Below are 18,075 nucleotides of genomic sequence, written 5' to 3'. Positions count from 1 at the left end.
CTGACTTTAGCAATACTACTCACCAAAAAAAAGTTTTTAAAAAATCTTGATTTGAAGTATAGCAGTTATACTGACTACTCAGGCTGAGTGCATCTTTTTTTTTAAAAAAACGGCAATTTTAAATTACCGTCAAGATAAGCCAATGAGAACAGCATACTGTATTCTTTAAAACGTAAGGGTTTCATCAGATAATAGTCAACTGATCACCTGCCAGCACATCTGGAATTCATCACCAGCAAAGCTAAAGCGTACAGACACCAAAAATTCCATTCTGCAATACTGCATATGCATACACATTCTTTAAAAGCAACTGTGGTTCACCTGCTGAAGCATACAGCAGCAACATAAGCAAGCACCTAATAGTAAAGCAATTTGAAGCAGTCTAAAAGGTAGACTAGTTCAGAGTAAGGAAAGATCATCAGTAGTGATAGACTAGTACCCAAATTGACAGGATTGCTGCAGCTTAACATACTTATTATTCAAGAGTCAAATTCCAATGCCATCATTTAAGTCACCAACAATAATTTTGGGAGCAAAGCTCTCACAACCAGACGTCTCAGCATTTCAGGATTTAGTTTCTGTTCTCAGTTCCCTCGGTTGTCCATCAAAGTTTATTCTGGTGACTTTTATAAGTAATTGATCTGGTGATTAAAAGTAATTTGCTCTCTGTATTAGCATTGCCTGTTGTCAACAGAATGAGCTACAGAGTATTCCAACATGACCAGCAGAGTGCAGGAATATTCAATTTCAGGCAACAATGTTGCTACTCAAAAAAGCACAGCAAATGTGGTGGTCATAGCTTATACAGCGCAATAAACATTAAAACACTGAACTGTTTTCTGTTGACTGTCTTCAAATAATAAAAATGTTATGCAAAATTAATTTATCTCTAACATTTTCTACTTCCACCTGAGGCAGTGGTGCTGTATGGTGCATTTGAAGAAAAGAATTGTAAATAAACACAGAAAATGTTAGGGATAACCAACAGGTCCATCAGCATTTGAATGAGAAAAGAGTTTAATGATTTGAGTGTAGTCCCTTCATTCAAAAATGAAGAAACTGGTTGTTACAAGGGTCTCTAACTGAAATACTGGGCTGAATTTTCATTCCTTGGTTGGGACTCTGATGTCAGGTCCTTTCTGGGACCTTGCTCCATATCGTTGCTGGAAGTCCAATGCTATTTTGAAGGAAGCGACTAATTAGTGTGCCAATAGCATATTCTCTGTCCAATAAGGATTAGCAGATGCATGAAGGAGGTGGGATATAGACGTGGCAGGCCTGATTTAAAGGGTACCCAGCAGCCATGACTGTGGATGCCGGCATCCTGGGAAATGGCAGAAGTTGGAACACAGTGGAGTGCCAGCATGGCATGCACCGTGGAAGGTCAGTCCCACGATTTGTCAACGCTTCCCTGGGGGTCCTGTTAGAGGAGGAGGTCGAGTTTCTAGAGGAAGCCAGCTAGTCAGACAAAGCCGGCATGGATGCAGGTGATTCAGGAGGGAAGCAGCTGCATTGTGGTCAGCAGGTCATGGGTGCAGTTCAGGAAGCACTTCAATGACCTTCTGAGCTCTGGCAAGGTGAGTGCAATGCTATATCCAAATGACAGGCATCTAATTCTGGGGTCACCAGGACACCTATGAGCAGGTTAGGCCGCAACTGTGGGGAGAAACAGAGTTAACGTTCCTGGTTGATGACAAGTTCTCTGCAAACCCTGACCTGCTGAGTTTTTAATTCAGATTTCCAGCATGTGTAGTATTTGGCTTTTTACCTATGAGCAGAGCAGCCTGAGGGCACATAATGCTCAGGAACAGCGAGGGTGTGTGAGCCCTGGTGCGCTCCTGAGCCACCGACAACATTTACACCACAAGATCTTATGGAGGAGCTGACACGGGAGCCATAGACATCACTTGTTAAGATGCTGCTGAATGTGGTGACAGAGGGCACTCAACCTTGACTCTGCAGGAATAAAAAGAGCGCACAAAGTGCAAGAAAGGGGTCACTCCAGTGGTGGAGTGGCGCATATATCCACAGCCATGGAGGTGGTAGTTCCAGGATGCCAGCTAGTCAGAAAGTCAGTGAGAGTGAGATAGGTATCTGCCCAAGGCAAGGTAAAAAGATCAAACCAGTTCCATGGACATAGGGCTCCATCCTCGTTTGTTGGCTGCACGCCAATACATCGGCTGTTATGGGTAGCTGGAGCTCTGCAGAAGCAGCTACCAACAGAAGAGAGCTTTCCTAACCAAAGCCATTTGTCTCCCACAGGGCCAGTTGTGGGGGAGTAACTTCAGCATACATCTATGCCATCAGCAGTAACTTCCAAGGATGAAACTGCAACCTTGGCATCATCGCCACAGCAAACAAACGCGCCCCCCAGCAGCACAGAAATTCCTTGGTGGGGCATCATGTGAGTTTAGAATGGGTGAGCATTTGAGTTCTTCCATTGAAAGATTAGTCCACCTCATAGAGAGCCATATGTAGCAACATGCTGAGTGGATGCAGGTACATTGTGCATACACAGAATGCATGCCACATTCTGTAGCGCTGAAAGATCAGTTGCAATTATGCTGCAAAGATGCATTGACAGATAACCAGATGCCCCCCCCACCCCACCCCAGTTGTTGGTTCCCTTTGATGTGCATGCATGCCCTAAAAGGGCCCAAACAGCCAGGGGTGATAACAAGGGGACCACTCCTCATTGCCATCTTCATCATTGGCCACTCCCTTGGCCCCTCTCAGACACCATTTATACTGCCAACCCCCATGACCAAGGCTGCCCCTGAATCGTTGGTGGGACAGCTGGGATGGTGCCCAAGACACTGTGAACAGACACCATGGACATCTCACCGCCTGCAGAGAAAATCAAGCAACTTGCCTCCACTTCTACCTCAGCCACAGTGGGTAGCACCACGTAGGAGTGGCTGCAACAGTAAAACACTTTGGGCCGAATTTTATGCTCCACGGGCACCCAACCCGATCGGGCGTAACATCGCGCGAGAAGATGTCAGGTGTGCGTCCCGATATTATCATGCACTCGTGCGATGTTTCGCTCGGCAGGCATGTGCAAAAGTCAGATGCATGCCTGCCAACAATTGAGAAGGCAATTAAGCCCATTGTGGCGCAATTGTCTCTGATTTTTCGTGGCCCATACAACCTTATGGTTGGTGGACAGGCAAATCAGCCAGGCAGACTTTGCATTTTTCATCAAACCTCATCCAAGGCCAGGATGAAACTTACGTTATGAAATAAAATAAAAATAAATATCTCCGGGCAGCACTTTTATCAGCTATATTTTCAGGTGATTGATTGTGATGCATGGACATTTTTTTCAGCTTTTAAAACCTTTACTTGATTTTCAGGTCTGCAGCTCCCTGAGGCTGCTGCATGCCTTTAGCGTTCACCCGTGCCTGCAATGACATCATCGCCCTCCCTCTTCCCGGCAGTGCTGAGCATTTCAATGCATGTTTCATGCTGGCTGGTCATTAATTGGCCAGCCAACATGAAATTGCAGTCAGGGGCCGATTGTGGTTGGCAGTCCGTTTCCTGACCGCTCCCAGGCCCGATGACAAATCCAGGCCTTTGTGTTTTCTTAATACTTCTGTTTACTGATTGAGCATCATTGTAATTAAATGGTTGATAGTGAACCATGAATTGTGTGATCGCACTGTTTTGAGGGCATTATGGCACCAGCATGATGAAGTGGATGTGAAACACAAAAAAGTGGGTGGTCAGGGACACAAGTAGCTGGTGGCGACATGTCTTCGAGGCATTGAGGAGATGGCTCTGCATGGCAGGCATTTTGTTTGCAGCTGTTCATAGTAGGAGACGAGAGGTACGGGGCCAAATATTATTGGGATGAGCCATCCTCACAAGAACTGTGTTTGGATCATTGCAGCCTGAGCTTCCCTGCCACCTTGGCCAACGGTTTGAAGTCACAGCTGGACCTTTGAAAGGCCTTGCAGAACAGGATCGCTGTGCCCAACCACATAGTCATTCTCCTCCTCCTCTGAAAACATGTACCAGTCCTCCAAATCTTCACCCTCAAGGTTGACACCTCACTGAAGGACCAGGTTGCACAGCATGCCACCACCATGCACAAAACATTGAGGGCATGTCAAGACACGGGAACCACATCTTCAGCAGCCTGATAGCCTGCTCTGTGGTCGCCCTTGTGCTGAAATGGCAGCGGTCATAGCAACTCTGAGCCTCTGTTGCAAGGTTACATACATGTGTCAGCAGCCATTTCTTCAACTGATAACCCTTGCCCCCCAGTCTCTCTGGTGGCATGAACAGCTGTAGCATCTGCAATTGATTTAGGATGAAGACAGCATGGCAGCTGTTAGGAAACCTTGCACACGTCTGCAGAAAATGCCTGAGATGGTTGCACACCAGCCATACACTAAGGGAGTGAAATCTGTTCATATTTATAAATGGCTCCTAGCTACTCTGCTGGGGTCTTGAGGGCCACATGGGTGCAGTTGATCATATCGAGGGAATCCTGCCATGCCTCTGGGCCTTAGTGGTCCTATCATTTGGAACTCAGTGCTGTCCAATGCACTCTCACACAGGGCATCTGTCACCTGCTATGATGGGCGGCTGCTTGCGAGATGCCACACAGATCCACTGCTGCCCATTGAAACAACCCAGATGAAGTTCAGCACCACCATCATTGTCATGGCTACTGACAGGGTGCACTCACGCAACCAGTGAGGCCTGAGGTTCTCCTGCACGAAGGCACACAAATCAGCAACCATTTGTCTCAATACACACAGCTTTTGGCAACACTGTGCTCGACCACATCTAGGAAGCAGATTCTTTGGCAGTTTACCCTATAGTGAGTCTAGCACCTTTGTGCCCTCCCTGCCCTTGGGCATCACCTCTGCCTCCTTCTTGTGCCAAGGGGCTGCATGTGCTGCTGGCGCAGCTGCTACTCATCGCCACCTCAAAGTAGCTGAGTTCTAGGTCCAGGGATGGCCTCACTTGCCACAGCTGCATAGAAGTGGCTGCCTGTACACCCGTGCTTACCCCACTGACCCCTGCAGGTGCACTACCCCACAATCGCCTCAGCATCTCCACATGAAACACACAGCAAGCTCTGCTCACGCAATAGCCACTGTGTGCCAATGGAAGAGCTCCTCTCTGCTCTTTCCATCATTTCTGCAAAGTCAGGAATGGCTCCCGCTTCTCTGACTGGCTTCCCGTTGTGCAGCCATGTCACCTTGATGAAAATGCTGCTGAACCAGTGCATTTTCCATGCATCACCTTCAAAATCTCAATCAGCCCTGCAACAAACTCTCAAGTAGCTTGTTAACTGCCTCAATTAATGCCCCGCCACTTTCAGGCATGTTGCCACAATCCCGAGAAAACGCTTCCACCAAAATCGCTGGGAGGTGGGACCATGTTGGGAACAGGCTTGCTGCTTGGCAACATGAATTTGCTGGAATGCCCAGCTCCGTACCTGTCTCTGCAGCAGAATGAAAATCCAGCCCATTAACTCGACTTTTCTCTTTCAGATTCAGAATGATCTGCTGTGCATTTCTGTTTTAAATTCTGATTTCAGGCATTTAGTTTTCTAATAATCGCCAACATAATTGGAAATAATGTGGAGAGGATAGGGTTGAAATGTCCTTTTAAGTGATCCTGTACTATAATCCCTGTGTTTCTGGTACTGGTGAGTTCACTATTAATGCCACATATCACTAATGGGTCCAGTTTATTTTGCAGAGTTTCCTTCAATACTGGGTTAAAACCATAATCAAACCCGGATGTAGCTAACTTTGGGGTGGTACAAGCCTGCTTTGAAACTCCATTACAAAAAAACTCATCAATCTCAAAATAAAACAATAGTCTTTAGGGAAATTAATACTCTCCCTCTCATGGTAATCAATCAACCAAATGCTAGTCATCTTATTCACTTTGTTCATTACTCACACATCGATCAGGAGATTAACAAAAGACTGCATAATTTCAGTGCAGGTTAACTACATCCCCCATATTGATAGATCCTTCAATGTGACAACTGCTGGTCAGATCTTGACTTTCTATTCCACCATGGACCTTTTTCTGGGTCAGTTCTATTATTATACCATTGTGGGCCCAAGTGGTTTGCACTCATCCTTTAAGTTTCACAATCTCTTTAAAGAAAAAGACACTTCAAAGTCAGCATGCTAATATGCTCTGTTAAGTAGTTTACAGAGGTTCTAAAGAGCTGAGATGATAACTTCTGCAGGTTTATTAGAGTTAGGTTGGTGGTCTGCTGGAGTTGAAGTTCTCAACTTTGTATCCATAGTCAGGCACTCCTGGCTGCTTACACAGGTTGGAGTAATGTCCATCAGTTCACCTGATGAACTGAATGGAAAGGATGGGGAGACCGAAATCCCAGATGAGGTCCCAGCATCCGCTGATCCGACAAACAGACGGGGTGGTTTTGGCACTAAGTTGGGTTCAAACTGCGCCCGCATCAGGATCTCATGCTCACTTACTGACTTGGGAATTTCATTATATTCTTCTAGACTATCATCAAGTACCAAATGATAAATATCTTGGAAGGAGCTGCTTTTTCCATCCAAATTGAAAAGACTGTCTATAAACTCAGCAAACTCAAGCACTTGTGGACTTGGCACTTCTCGCAGGCTTTCTGTCCATTCTTTACTATCCTCTTCCATTGGCAACTTATCTGAAAAACTATCTGCTTCCACCTCTGTGGCTCGTTTGTTCTCCTGCTCACCAAGGTCTGCTTGAAGGGGACTAGGCAGAGAATAACAGCTGTTATGCAGTGGTTCAAGCGGTTGCACCTCCTGAGAATGCTTAGATAAACTATCTGCAGCAAGTAACTCAGTCCGGGAACTAAGAGAAGGATTCTCCTCTGGAATTGCTGGATCAATGTAAAAACAATGTGATTCATCTTTCTCCATTACAACATGCAGACTTGGAGAACCCCTTATGCTGCGAAATCCAGAGGAGCGGCGTGAATCAAAACTGTAGATAGACTCGTTGTCAGAAAGACTTTCCATGGTGGCAAGAGGAGCCCTACGCTCCTCTATTTCAGTCACCAGCCTCTCCTTAGTGTTCATTAGAAGCAACTCAACAGAGTCATTTTGGCACTGTTTCTGTTTTGTCTGATAAAGATCTTCAAAACTCAGTTCGGATTTTGATTTGCTCCTGAAAAGAGAATAAACACAGTTATACAACAAATATTGAATCAAAAAATTTAAAAAGAAATTCACTACCTACACTCTTGATTACCTAAAAGTGTATTGGATTGCATTTGACTCAGTATAAAGTACATTGAAATTACCTTTAGGGGGAAAATAAAAGCTACAGAATCATCAAAAATATTGTTACATTAATAATGTACCATAGTGATAACACTCCATTATAAAACAGGTGAATTCCATGGCTCTGACAATGGCTTGAACCTGACATTTCACAGGTCCTGAGAGCAAAGTTCAGGTGTGCAGACAAAACAAATCTCCTTTTACTGTTTGTGCACATACTGGGGCCTGAGTGGCAGTTATGGGAACATTGCTGGCAATAGAGCAAGAAAACCACTGGACATCGAGCATAAGACCACTGTCAGGTAGTACAGCAGGGAGCGCCAGCGCAGCAGAATCGGTAGGCAGCCAAGATGAATCCAAGCAGGATGCTACAATCATCAGGGGTTTACATCAGCAATGGCAACAGAGGTGGAACGAGAGGTGGGGGTGTCGGGTGGAGTGGAGGATTGTGGGGGCAAGAAGAATCACACTTTTATAGGAGGCGGCACTGACAGCACCAGAGTGGGGATGGGTAAGAAATGCCCAAATGTATGGGTGCACATTTTTTTATCCCAGAAATGATAGCAGTGTAGGCTAGCATAAATCTTCAGAGCAGTGAACATTAGTTTGTACCTTACAGCTCGAATGGAAAAGCTGCTAATATCTCAACAATAATTCAGTTTTACAAATAGTCATTGGCACTACAGAACTTGAGTATTGCTGAAAAAAAAGACATGTCGAAGCTTTTCGTCTTGCACTCATCACGGCACTTTGCAAGAATACCAATCTAAGGGGAAAACAACAATTTATACTGCACTCAAATTTACCTTTGAAATGGAGAAGTCAAATGAACTCCCCTTCCTTGACATACTAGTTGAGAGATCGGCCAGCAGGTTCTCTGCCACGATCTATCACAAGCCTACCTTCACCGGTCAATATACACGTTGGGGTTCTTACAGTTCCGCATGCTATAAGATTGGTCTTATAAGCAAACTCATAAATAGGGCCTGAGCGATTTACCCACCATGCAAGCTTTGTTTTGAAATAGCATGCATCAAAGGTGTCCTGCAGGATAATGGCTACCCTGATCAGATCATTTTGTGCTGTATATCACGCAAACTCATGAATAGGCCTAAGGCCGTCACTTTCGGCCCTGAAAAGTACCCAGTCTGGCTCAGATTACCCTGGAAGGGCAAGGTATCTCAAAAATATGATGAACAGGTGAAGCTAGTTATGTTGCTACTATGCAATAGCAACATGAGTGGTATTTGCCAGTAAAAGGATGCTTCCGTCAAGCCAAAAGGACATTCTGCTTATCACAAAACGAGTAATGTGGTATATGAATTTCAATGTGATGCTAGGTATGTATGTAGTATGTACACCCCAAAGACTGGCGGATCATATCAAACAGCATGTTCCAGCCGCTTCTTGCAAAGGGCAGGGTCTAGACCGTATCCAACCAGCCTGTGCTTGCAAAACTCAAAACACAGTGTCCAACATTAGATGTGATTCCACGATTGGACAGCATTTGCTAAATAATCCTCAGTGTGCTAAGAATTACGCTGACAACCAATTTGTCAGTCGGGCTCACAGTGTGGCACATTTGCATGTATTAGAAGCTACATATAGTGCACAGGACCCTGTTCTTTGCAGACAGAAAGAACATGTACCTATATTGTGCCTGTTTCGGCTAAACAAAATAAGTGACTGCCATACGTTGACTTATTCCTCAGGGCAATGCCTTGACCAATAGAGTCAAGCTGCCTGGTTTAAATTTCAAACAATGCTTGGTAGTCAACTGTCAGCCACCATCACTGGTGCATTCCCCATGGCAACGCCACTTGCCAACCAATCAGCACTCTCTTCACATACAGTATAAATTGTTGTTTTTCCCTTATGTTGGTATTCTTGCAAAGTGTCCTGATGAGTGCAAGAAAAAAAGCTTAAACGTGTCTCTTTTTTCAGCAATACTCAAATTCAGTTTTGTCTAAATAAAACAAAGTGGCTGTATCATGAAATAAAACAAATGGCAGGACATTTCAGTTCTGGCTATTTTCAGTTCTGGGGTAAGAGCAACACACTGCTGGTGAACTGGAAATTGTATCATTCATCTTGAGGGTCTATAAAAGACACCAAACCAATCACCCAAAGATTAGATGTTTGTTAAAAATCGTAGGAAATAATTTTCTGAAAATATCCATGAATCACTTGTGATCTTATAGTACTGTGTTGTTTTAGTATCCTGTTGTGTCAAAATATACATATATATTTTCATCTGACAACTTTTTATTTCCCACCTTTGATGACTATGATACAATTTGGTGGGCATCCCATATATTCTCCAAAAACTCATCTAAATTGATTAGAAACTACTTATTAAACATGAATAAAATGTGAGTTTCAGCTCATAAGGGAATCAATCTGCTTTGAAACTGCTGCCTAGCCATGAATGTGCCAACGAACGTTAGGGGAAAAGCTCAAACAATAATGAGGATTTTCTCTAAGTTAATTGCAACGTAATGACATTTTAGCTACTTAGAATCATAGAATGGTTGTAGCATAGAAGGGCATTCAGCCAGCTATGTTTATGCCAGCTCTCTCCTAAAGCAACTCAGTTAGTGCCACTTCCTACCTCTTCCCCATAGCCATGCAAATTTTTCTCTACAGATAAATATCCAATTCCCTTCTGAAATCCACGATTGAAACTGCCTTCATCACATTCTCAGGCAGTGCATTCCAGATCCTAACCACTCACTGCAATAAAAAAGTTTTCCTCATGACGCCTTTGGTTCTTTTGCCATTCACCTTAAAATTGGTGTCCTCTGGTTCTCAACCTGTCTGCCAATGGGAACAGTTTCTCCTTATCTACTCTCTCCAAAGCCCTAGTAATTTTGAACATCTCTATCAGGTCTCCACTCAACCTTCTCTTCTCTAAGGAAAGCAACCCTAGATTCTCCAGTTAATCCTTCTAACTGAAGTCCCTCATCCCTGGAACCATTCTTGCAAATCTTTTCTGCACCCTCTCTACTGTCTTCACATCCTTCCTAAAGTGCAGTGCCCAGAGTTGGACACAATACTCCAGTTGAAGCCAATCCAATGTTTTATAAAGGTTCACCGTAATCTCCTTTGCTTTTATAAACTATACCTTTATTCATAAAGCCTAGTATCCCATTTGCCTTATTAATCACTTTCTCAACCTGCCCTGCCACCTTCAACAAACACATATATACCCCCAGGCCCCTCTGCTCCTGCATCCTCTTTAGAATTGTATCCTTTATTTTATATTGCCTCTCTTCATTCTTGCTACCAAAATGTATTCATATTTTTTCCCATTAATTTCAGCTGTCACATATCTGCCCATTCCACTAGCGTAAGTCCTCTTGAAATCTATCTTTATCCTCCTCACAGTACACAATACTCCCAAGTTTTGTGTCATCTGCAAATTTGGAATTGTGCCCTGTACACCCAAGTCTAGGTCATTAATTAAGAAAAGGGGTCCTAATACCTTCCTCCAGATGGAAAAACAACTGTTCACCACTACAATGTTTCCTGTCATTCAACAAACCTCATATCCATGCTGCCACTCTCCCTCTTATTCCATGGCCTTCAACTTTGCTGACAAGCCTCTTATGTACACTTTACTCAACACCTTTTGGAAGTTCATGTACACCACATCAACTGCATTAACCTCACTAACTTTCTCTGTTGCCTCATCAAGAGAGTTGAACACAATTTGTCTTTAACAAATCTGTTCTGGTTTCCTTAAACAATCCACATTTATCCAAGTGATTGTTGATTTTGTCCTGGATTATAATTTCTAAAAGCTTTCCCATCACTAAAGTTAAATTGACTAGCTTGTGGTTGCTGGACTTATTCCTACACCCTGTTTTGAACAAGGGCGTAACATTTGCAATTCTCCACTCCTCTAGCACCATACATATATTTACGGAGCATTCCAAGGTTATGGCCAGTGCCTTTGCAATTTCTACCCTTACTTCCCTCAGTACCCTTGGATGCATCTGATCCAGTCCTGGTGACTTATCAACTTTAAGTACTGCCAGCCTTTTAAACCTCCTCTTTCAATTTTTAGCCCAGTGTCTCAACTACTTTTTATTTTGCTATTACTCTGGCAGCATTTTCTTCCTTGGTAAAATGGATGCAAACTACTCATTTAGTAACTCAGCCATGCCCTCTGCCTCCATGCCTAAATTCTCTTTTTGGTGCATAATTGGCCCGAGTTTTCCTTTTACCACCATTTTCCTATCTAAATGCCCATCGAAGACTTTTGGATTTGCTTTTACATTAACCGCCAGCCTCTTCTTGTACTCTCTCTTTGATTCTCTGATTTCCTTTATTATTTCTCTGAATTTTCTATATTTTAGCCTGTTGCACACTCATATTATCAACCTGACATTTGCCATAGGCATCCTTTTTCTGCTTCATCTTACTCTCTAACTTGTTCATCAGCTAGGGAGCTCTGGATTTGTTTTGCCTCCTAACTTTCTCCTTCATGGGAATGTACCCAAACCATCTCCTCTTTAAAGGTAGCCCATTATTCAGTTACAGTTTTGCCTGTCAATCTTTCAATCGAATTCACTGGGACAGATCATTTCTCACCCCACTGAAGTTGGCCCCCTTGTCTTTTTCCATAGCCAACCTAAACCATCTGGTACTATGATCACCTACTGACACTTGACTTACCTCATTCCCCAGATTGCCTTCTTCCTTGTTAGACTGGAAACTTACTGATCTAGAAAATTCCCCTGAACACACTTCAGAAACTCTTCCCCCTCTCTGTCCTTTACACTATAATTATCCTAATAAAGACTGGAATAGTAAAAGTCCAATCTAACTGCTCTATATTTTTGCACCTATCTGTAATTTCCTTGCAAGTGTGTTCCTCTATATCTTTCCCACAAGTTGGTAGTCTGTAGAACACATTCATAGTGTAATGGTATCTCTACTGTTTATTAGCTCTAATCAAATAGATCTTACCCTCGACTTCTCAATGGCAAGCTCTCTCTCCAGCATTGTAATATTATCCTTCATCAATACTGGCCCCTCCTCCCTTCTTTCCCTCCTTGTCTTTTCTGAACACCTTGAAGCCAGGAGTATTTAGTACCTAATCCTGCCCTTTTTTGAGCCAGGTCTCTGTTATTGCCATTACATCATATTCCTACTTGGCTATCTGTGCTTGCTCACCAAATCTATTTACCACATGCTGTGTGCTCACATACATGCACAATAAACGTAATTTAGACCATATTGTATTCCCATTTGTTCTGACCCACTTATGCCTTCCTATATCTTACCATACTGTTATTTGTCTCTCCCAATTCTTTATGCACCTTGTTTTTCCTCTCTAATTTTACCTCCTGGTTTTCAACAAGCCAAGTTAGTTTAAACTCTCCCCAATAGCACTAGCAAACCACCCGCAAGGACATTGGTCCTGGCTATGTTCAGGTGCAACCCATCTGGCCTGTATAGGTTCCATCTTCATCAGAAACGGTGTCAATGTCCCAGGAATGTAAAGCCCTCCCTCTTGCACCATCTCTCCTGCACCATCTCTCCAGCCACATATTCATCTGCTCGATCCTCCTATTTCTATACTCATTCACACATGGCAACAGGAGTGATCTGGATATTACTGCCTTTGAGGTAGTGCTTGCTAGTTTATTTCCTAACTCCCTAAACTCTGCCTGCAGAATCTCATCCCTCTTTTGACCTATCACGTTAGTACTGATATAGACCACGACTGCTGCCTGTTCACACTCTATTCTAAGGATGCTCTGCAGCGGCTCAGTGACATCTTTGATCCTGGCACCATGGAGACAACATATCATCCTGGGTTCACATCTGCAGCCACAGAAATGCCTGTCTATTTCTCTAGCTACAGAATCCTCCATCACTATTGCTTTCCCAATCTTCCTCCTGCCCCCCTGTATAGCTGACACAACCATGTTGCTGTGGGCTTGGATCTGGCTGCACTCCCCAGGAAACCATCAATTCCACCAGTATTCAGAACTGAATACTGTTGGAGAGTGAGATGCACTTATGGGACCTTTGCACTGTTTGCTTGGTTCTCCTTGACTGCCCAGTAGTCACGCATTCCCTCCCTGCTTGAATAACCTTAAACTGCTGGATGACAACATTCAGAAATGTGCTGTCCAAGTAGCTCTCAATGCTTTCTAGGGACGCCAGTTGCCGCTCAATCTCTGAAACCTGGAGCATGAACTGCTGCAGTTGACGCTTCCAACACATGATGCTGTCCAATACATGAAAAGCGTCCTGGAGTTCCCACATAGAACAGGATATGCAATCGATATGGCTGAGATGCCATGTCAAGCCTCTATTTATTGGGCATTTAACTGACTGGACAGAAATAAACTGAAGACTTAGTTTTATGATGCTCACTGCTTTTATAATGGTAATGCAATAAGATTGACATTGAATTAGTTCATTGTAGACTGCAAACGAGGCTTCCAGTGCAATGGATTTCCTCTTTAGATCTGTTCATCGCATTCATTACAATTCAGGTTGGTGACCTATTCTCCAGGTTTTGCCAATGGTTCTCTATCATGAGCTTCTGGTACATGAGTGAACCTGCTATGAAACCACTTATTTTTTAAAATTCACTTTCCTTCTGTGTAAGTGATGCATTAACTTCAATGACAACCTGAATTAGATTAGGAACTCACTGTGTGAAGAAGCAAGTGGGTTTTAAAGTTCTAAACCACATTTCTTGATTAAATAAAATCTAAATCAGTGTTTACACACATACACATCAATGTAGAAGAAAGGCAGGATTCTTTCACCCTAGAAATGCATGGTCAAAGAAATGTGGGAAGACCATCAATAGACATGTTCATGCAAGTCAAACATTTTGAAATAATTATTCCATAAAATTTAATCAACTACAGTGAGAAATTCCCTGAATCACTCATATTGTTGGACAGTACAGTACATACGATATTTCTCATAACACAAGAGGCCTATTTCCACAAGTAACATTGCCTAATGCCACCCATGCCTCAGCTCATCTGCTGCAGAAATCCCTATCCATGCCTTTGTTGCCTCTAGACTTACCAATTCCAATTTTAAAATTCTCATCCTTGTTTTTAAAACCCCCAATGGCCTCAGCCTTCTCTACCTCTACAATCTCCTCCAATTCCATATCCCCCTGAGATACCTGTACTTCTTTAATTTTGGCTTCATGAGCATCCATGATTTTAATTGCTCCACTACTGGTGATCATTTCTTCAGCTGCCAAGAACTTAAGCTCTGGAATTCCTTCTTTAACCCTCTCTGTCTCTCTTTCCTTCTTTAAGACGCTCCTTATAACTGACCACTTTGACTAAGCTTTTTGTCATCTGCCCAAATATTGCCTATGTGCCTCAGTGTCAAAGTCTGCTTTATAATGCTCTGGTGAAGCACCTGGGGACATTTTATTACGTTAAAGTTGCTATGCAAATACAACTTGTTGTTGAACGTACTAAGGAATTCTGGTTTCTATATTTTTGTGGACACATGTCTATGCTAAAGAAAATGACATGATTGACACTCTCCTGAACTTAAGGTCCTGATTTAGAAAAAGCTGCAATATGATAACTAACTACGTTTTGTCATTTAAGAGATGCTTCTAAACCTTCAACTCCAAGTTGTTTTATTTTGCATTTCATTTTTCTATTGAGATGTCTCTGTCCTAAATCCTCCTCCTTTCATTTAGTGTTGCTTTTCCAACTTGCCGAATTACCTTTGTTTTGCTGTTTATAGCTTGCTTCCCATTTGCAATGACTCAGTTCCTCCCTCTGCTAGTATACTGGATCTGTTGGGGTGCACTTCTCATCACCAAAGCCATTACTCTGTTGGTCACCTGGATCAACTTAATGCTGTCCATGGTTAATTTTCCACACCTTCCCCAGTCTCTATTTACCACGGGAAAATCTTGAGCAGTATAACCAATGATATTCTGTCGCTCCTGGGATCATTCACCCTTTGCAGCTGTCTCCAAACCTGAAGATTAGTTCATTGGTGCTCCAAGCTAAAATCATCATCTATCTACAAATCAACTTCATCCGAACATGGACTTTAAACTTGGGCTATATTTCTGTCTCCTCTCTATTCTCCATTTTATCACCAGGGCATATCTATTATAATCTTTGCCATACCTATGCAACTTGAATTTTTTATGTATCCGCTCACATGCTCTTTTTGTTGTTCCGGATCCTAATTTAAGACATCCATCTCCCCTTTTACCCCTCTAGGCTAATCTCTCCTGTTTCCTCCCTTTCCTGTCGCATAGCCATACATCTTTTCATTTCTCCCCTCAGGTACTTTGTCCGTTACTCCTGCTCCCCGTTCGTCTACCTTTCTATTCTCCTGCCAATGTCTCAGGCTTGACTCCCTCTTGGATAAGCCCACAGCTTCTCTCCATGCTTCTCTCTGTTTTCCAAGGCTTATTGAAGCACTCAGCACTGCTTCCTTACAATAACGCCAACAACTCCAACTGCCCAAGCCACCTCTCTAGCTGCTCTTCCCACCCAATGTAACCCCCCCACCACCCTTGGGCTAATATTGTGAATCTCCTTCCTGCCCAGCACACCATTGACTCTGCCAGTGGAACAACAATCACTGTTTCTCTCTGCATCTCCACAATATGCACCCACAAATGTCCATCCATTTGTCACCAGTCCCATGCTAGCCATGACTTTATTGTTGCATTGGCATCATGGCCTTGATATAATCCTGGGTCATGAGTGATAACACCTACCTTATTACTGAAGCATTCAATTCAATCTCCCAGCTTTGCCACTGAACCAGACTGTTTGCAACCTCAGCATCATATTTGAACCTGAGCTGAACTTCCAACCCAATTTTATCTACATCACAAATGTTGCCTTGTTTCACCTGCATAACATTGCCCACCTGTTTTTCTGCCTTAGCCCATCTGCTGCTGGAAACCCCATCCATGATTGTTCCAATGTGCTACTGGCTGGCTTCTATCTTTCACCTTCTATAGATCTGAGCTAATCCGAATCTATGCTACTCATATTGTAACCCACACCAAGTGCCACTCAGCTCACTGACATACACTGGTTCTTGGTCCATGAATGCCTTGATTTCAAACTTCTCATCCTCATGTTCAAATCCCTTCCTATAACTTCCTCCAGCCCTACAACCCGCCATGAATTCAAGAGTTCCTCCAACTACGTCATTGTGTATCCTCACCTTTCTCTGCCCCACTAACTGCGATGGGCCTTCAGCCATTTAGGCCCCAAGTTCTGGAATTCCCTTCAATAAACTTACTTATCTTTCCATCCCCTTTAATTCCCTACTTAAAACATATCAAGGCTTTAGTTACCTGCCCTAATAGTGCTTTCTGTGGCTCAGTGACAATTGTTGTCTTACTATGCTCCTGTGAAGTATCGTGGGGTGCTTTTCTACATTAAAGGCACCATATAAATCCACTACCACCAAGGGCAAGGGCAGCAGGCGGATGGGAACACATTCTCCAAGTAACACACCGCTTTGACTTAGAAATATATCATCATTCTTTCATCGTCGTTGCCAAACAGCACTGTGGGTGTACCTTCACCACATGGACAGCAGTAGTTCAAGAAGGCAGCTCACCATCACCTTCTTAAGGGCAATTAGGGATGGACTAATCCATCCAAGCCTTGCCAGCGATGCTCACATCCTGTGAATAAAATAAATCATGCAAGTCGTTTTTGTTAGCAGGAAGTTAATCTTCTGGTTAGAACTGAAGAGTAACTTGGTTAGAGAAAGTCAGCAGCAAATGGGTCAGTTGACAAAACTGCAGCGTACACTGGTTAAAGACAGTTAGCAGGGAGTAGGTCAGTTGTCAGGGCTGGACTGAACATGTTTGTGGCAAAGTGTACAGTTGTTGAATACATTACTTCATTGATATCGAGACAAAACAGGAGTTGTATTAACAAGAATGATGAGCAGACACCATTACTGACATAAAAAGGGATTTATTTTCAGTAGTTTAGTTGCTAATAATTTGCGTATTAAATTCCTTAAGTAGCATCAGTCGTAGTCACAATATTGCCAGAGGTGAAAGTGAAAAAGTAAGAAATCTTATGTGGAAAAAGCAACTTGATGGTTACAATCTCGGAGGCATATTTACACAGCTGACTTATATAATTTAAACAAGTTATGATAATGGAGTTTGCAGTGACTGGTACAGTGCAACAGCATTTAAGTGCTTGAATGTCTTTATACGTGCATTATCCAATTTATAGTGAATGCAAACTAGCAATATTTCACATATCAACATACAAGTTAAAGTTGAATTGTACTATTATGTTAAATTTAACCCAACATATGTGCTTTCGTAATACTGAAAATCAAGTTATGACAGTTATTTGTGATAAATATTCATACTAAATGTCATTTGACACTATATTATTGTAATTACTGAGGTGAAACTTTATGATGGCATTTAACTGTACAGTTGTAGATGTAGCTATACAATATAGAATATGAAGTAAGCGTCCTCTTGAGGACTTGAGGTGCCTTAAACGTAAATGGTCCTCTAACAATCCCTTACTTCATTCATGCTTATGGCCAGACAGTGGTTATGTGATTTTAATTGAGTTGATTTATGTAAGACAAATGAAAATCCAAATTAGACAACACATATAAACGCATAAAGATAAATCAAAATTGCAATCCATTCCTCCTACAAGTTACAGACAATCCGCTGATAGAACTGGAGAATGTGCAGATTCATGACAGTAAAAAGAAAATAAATACAAGGAATCAATCTAGAAATTGCAACAGATTTGCTAGGTTCCGA

General features: G+C 42.7%; 1 protein-coding gene across 9 annotated transcripts in view; it reads right to left on the bottom strand.

The window, feature by feature from the left end:
* Nucleotides 1-5,604: 5,604 nt before the first annotated feature.
* The window catches only part of dagla (diacylglycerol lipase, alpha), a 485,173-nt gene continuing 472,702 nt past the window's right edge, over nucleotides 5,605-18,075 (bottom strand). For 5 of the 9 annotated variants that reach the window (XM_078549077.1, XM_078549076.1, XM_078549078.1 and 2 more), the window contains one exon: nucleotides 5,605-7,158. In XM_078549077.1, the coding sequence (XP_078405203.1) occupies nucleotides 6,198-7,158 (961 nt within the window). In that variant the 3' untranslated portion in view covers nucleotides 5,605-6,197. The remainder of the gene's footprint in view (nucleotides 7,159-18,075) is intronic. The other 4 variants (XM_078549075.1, XM_078549080.1, XM_078549079.1 and 1 more) reach the window with 1 other exon arrangement.

This window comes from Cetorhinus maximus, chromosome 9 (genome assembly GCF_964194155.1).
Source record: "Cetorhinus maximus chromosome 9, sCetMax3.hap1.1, whole genome shotgun sequence".
Classification (NCBI taxonomy): domain Eukaryota; kingdom Metazoa; phylum Chordata; class Chondrichthyes; order Lamniformes; family Cetorhinidae; genus Cetorhinus; species Cetorhinus maximus.
Note: the sequence above shows the minus strand (reverse complement) of the source record. Positions and strands in the feature narration are given on the sequence as shown.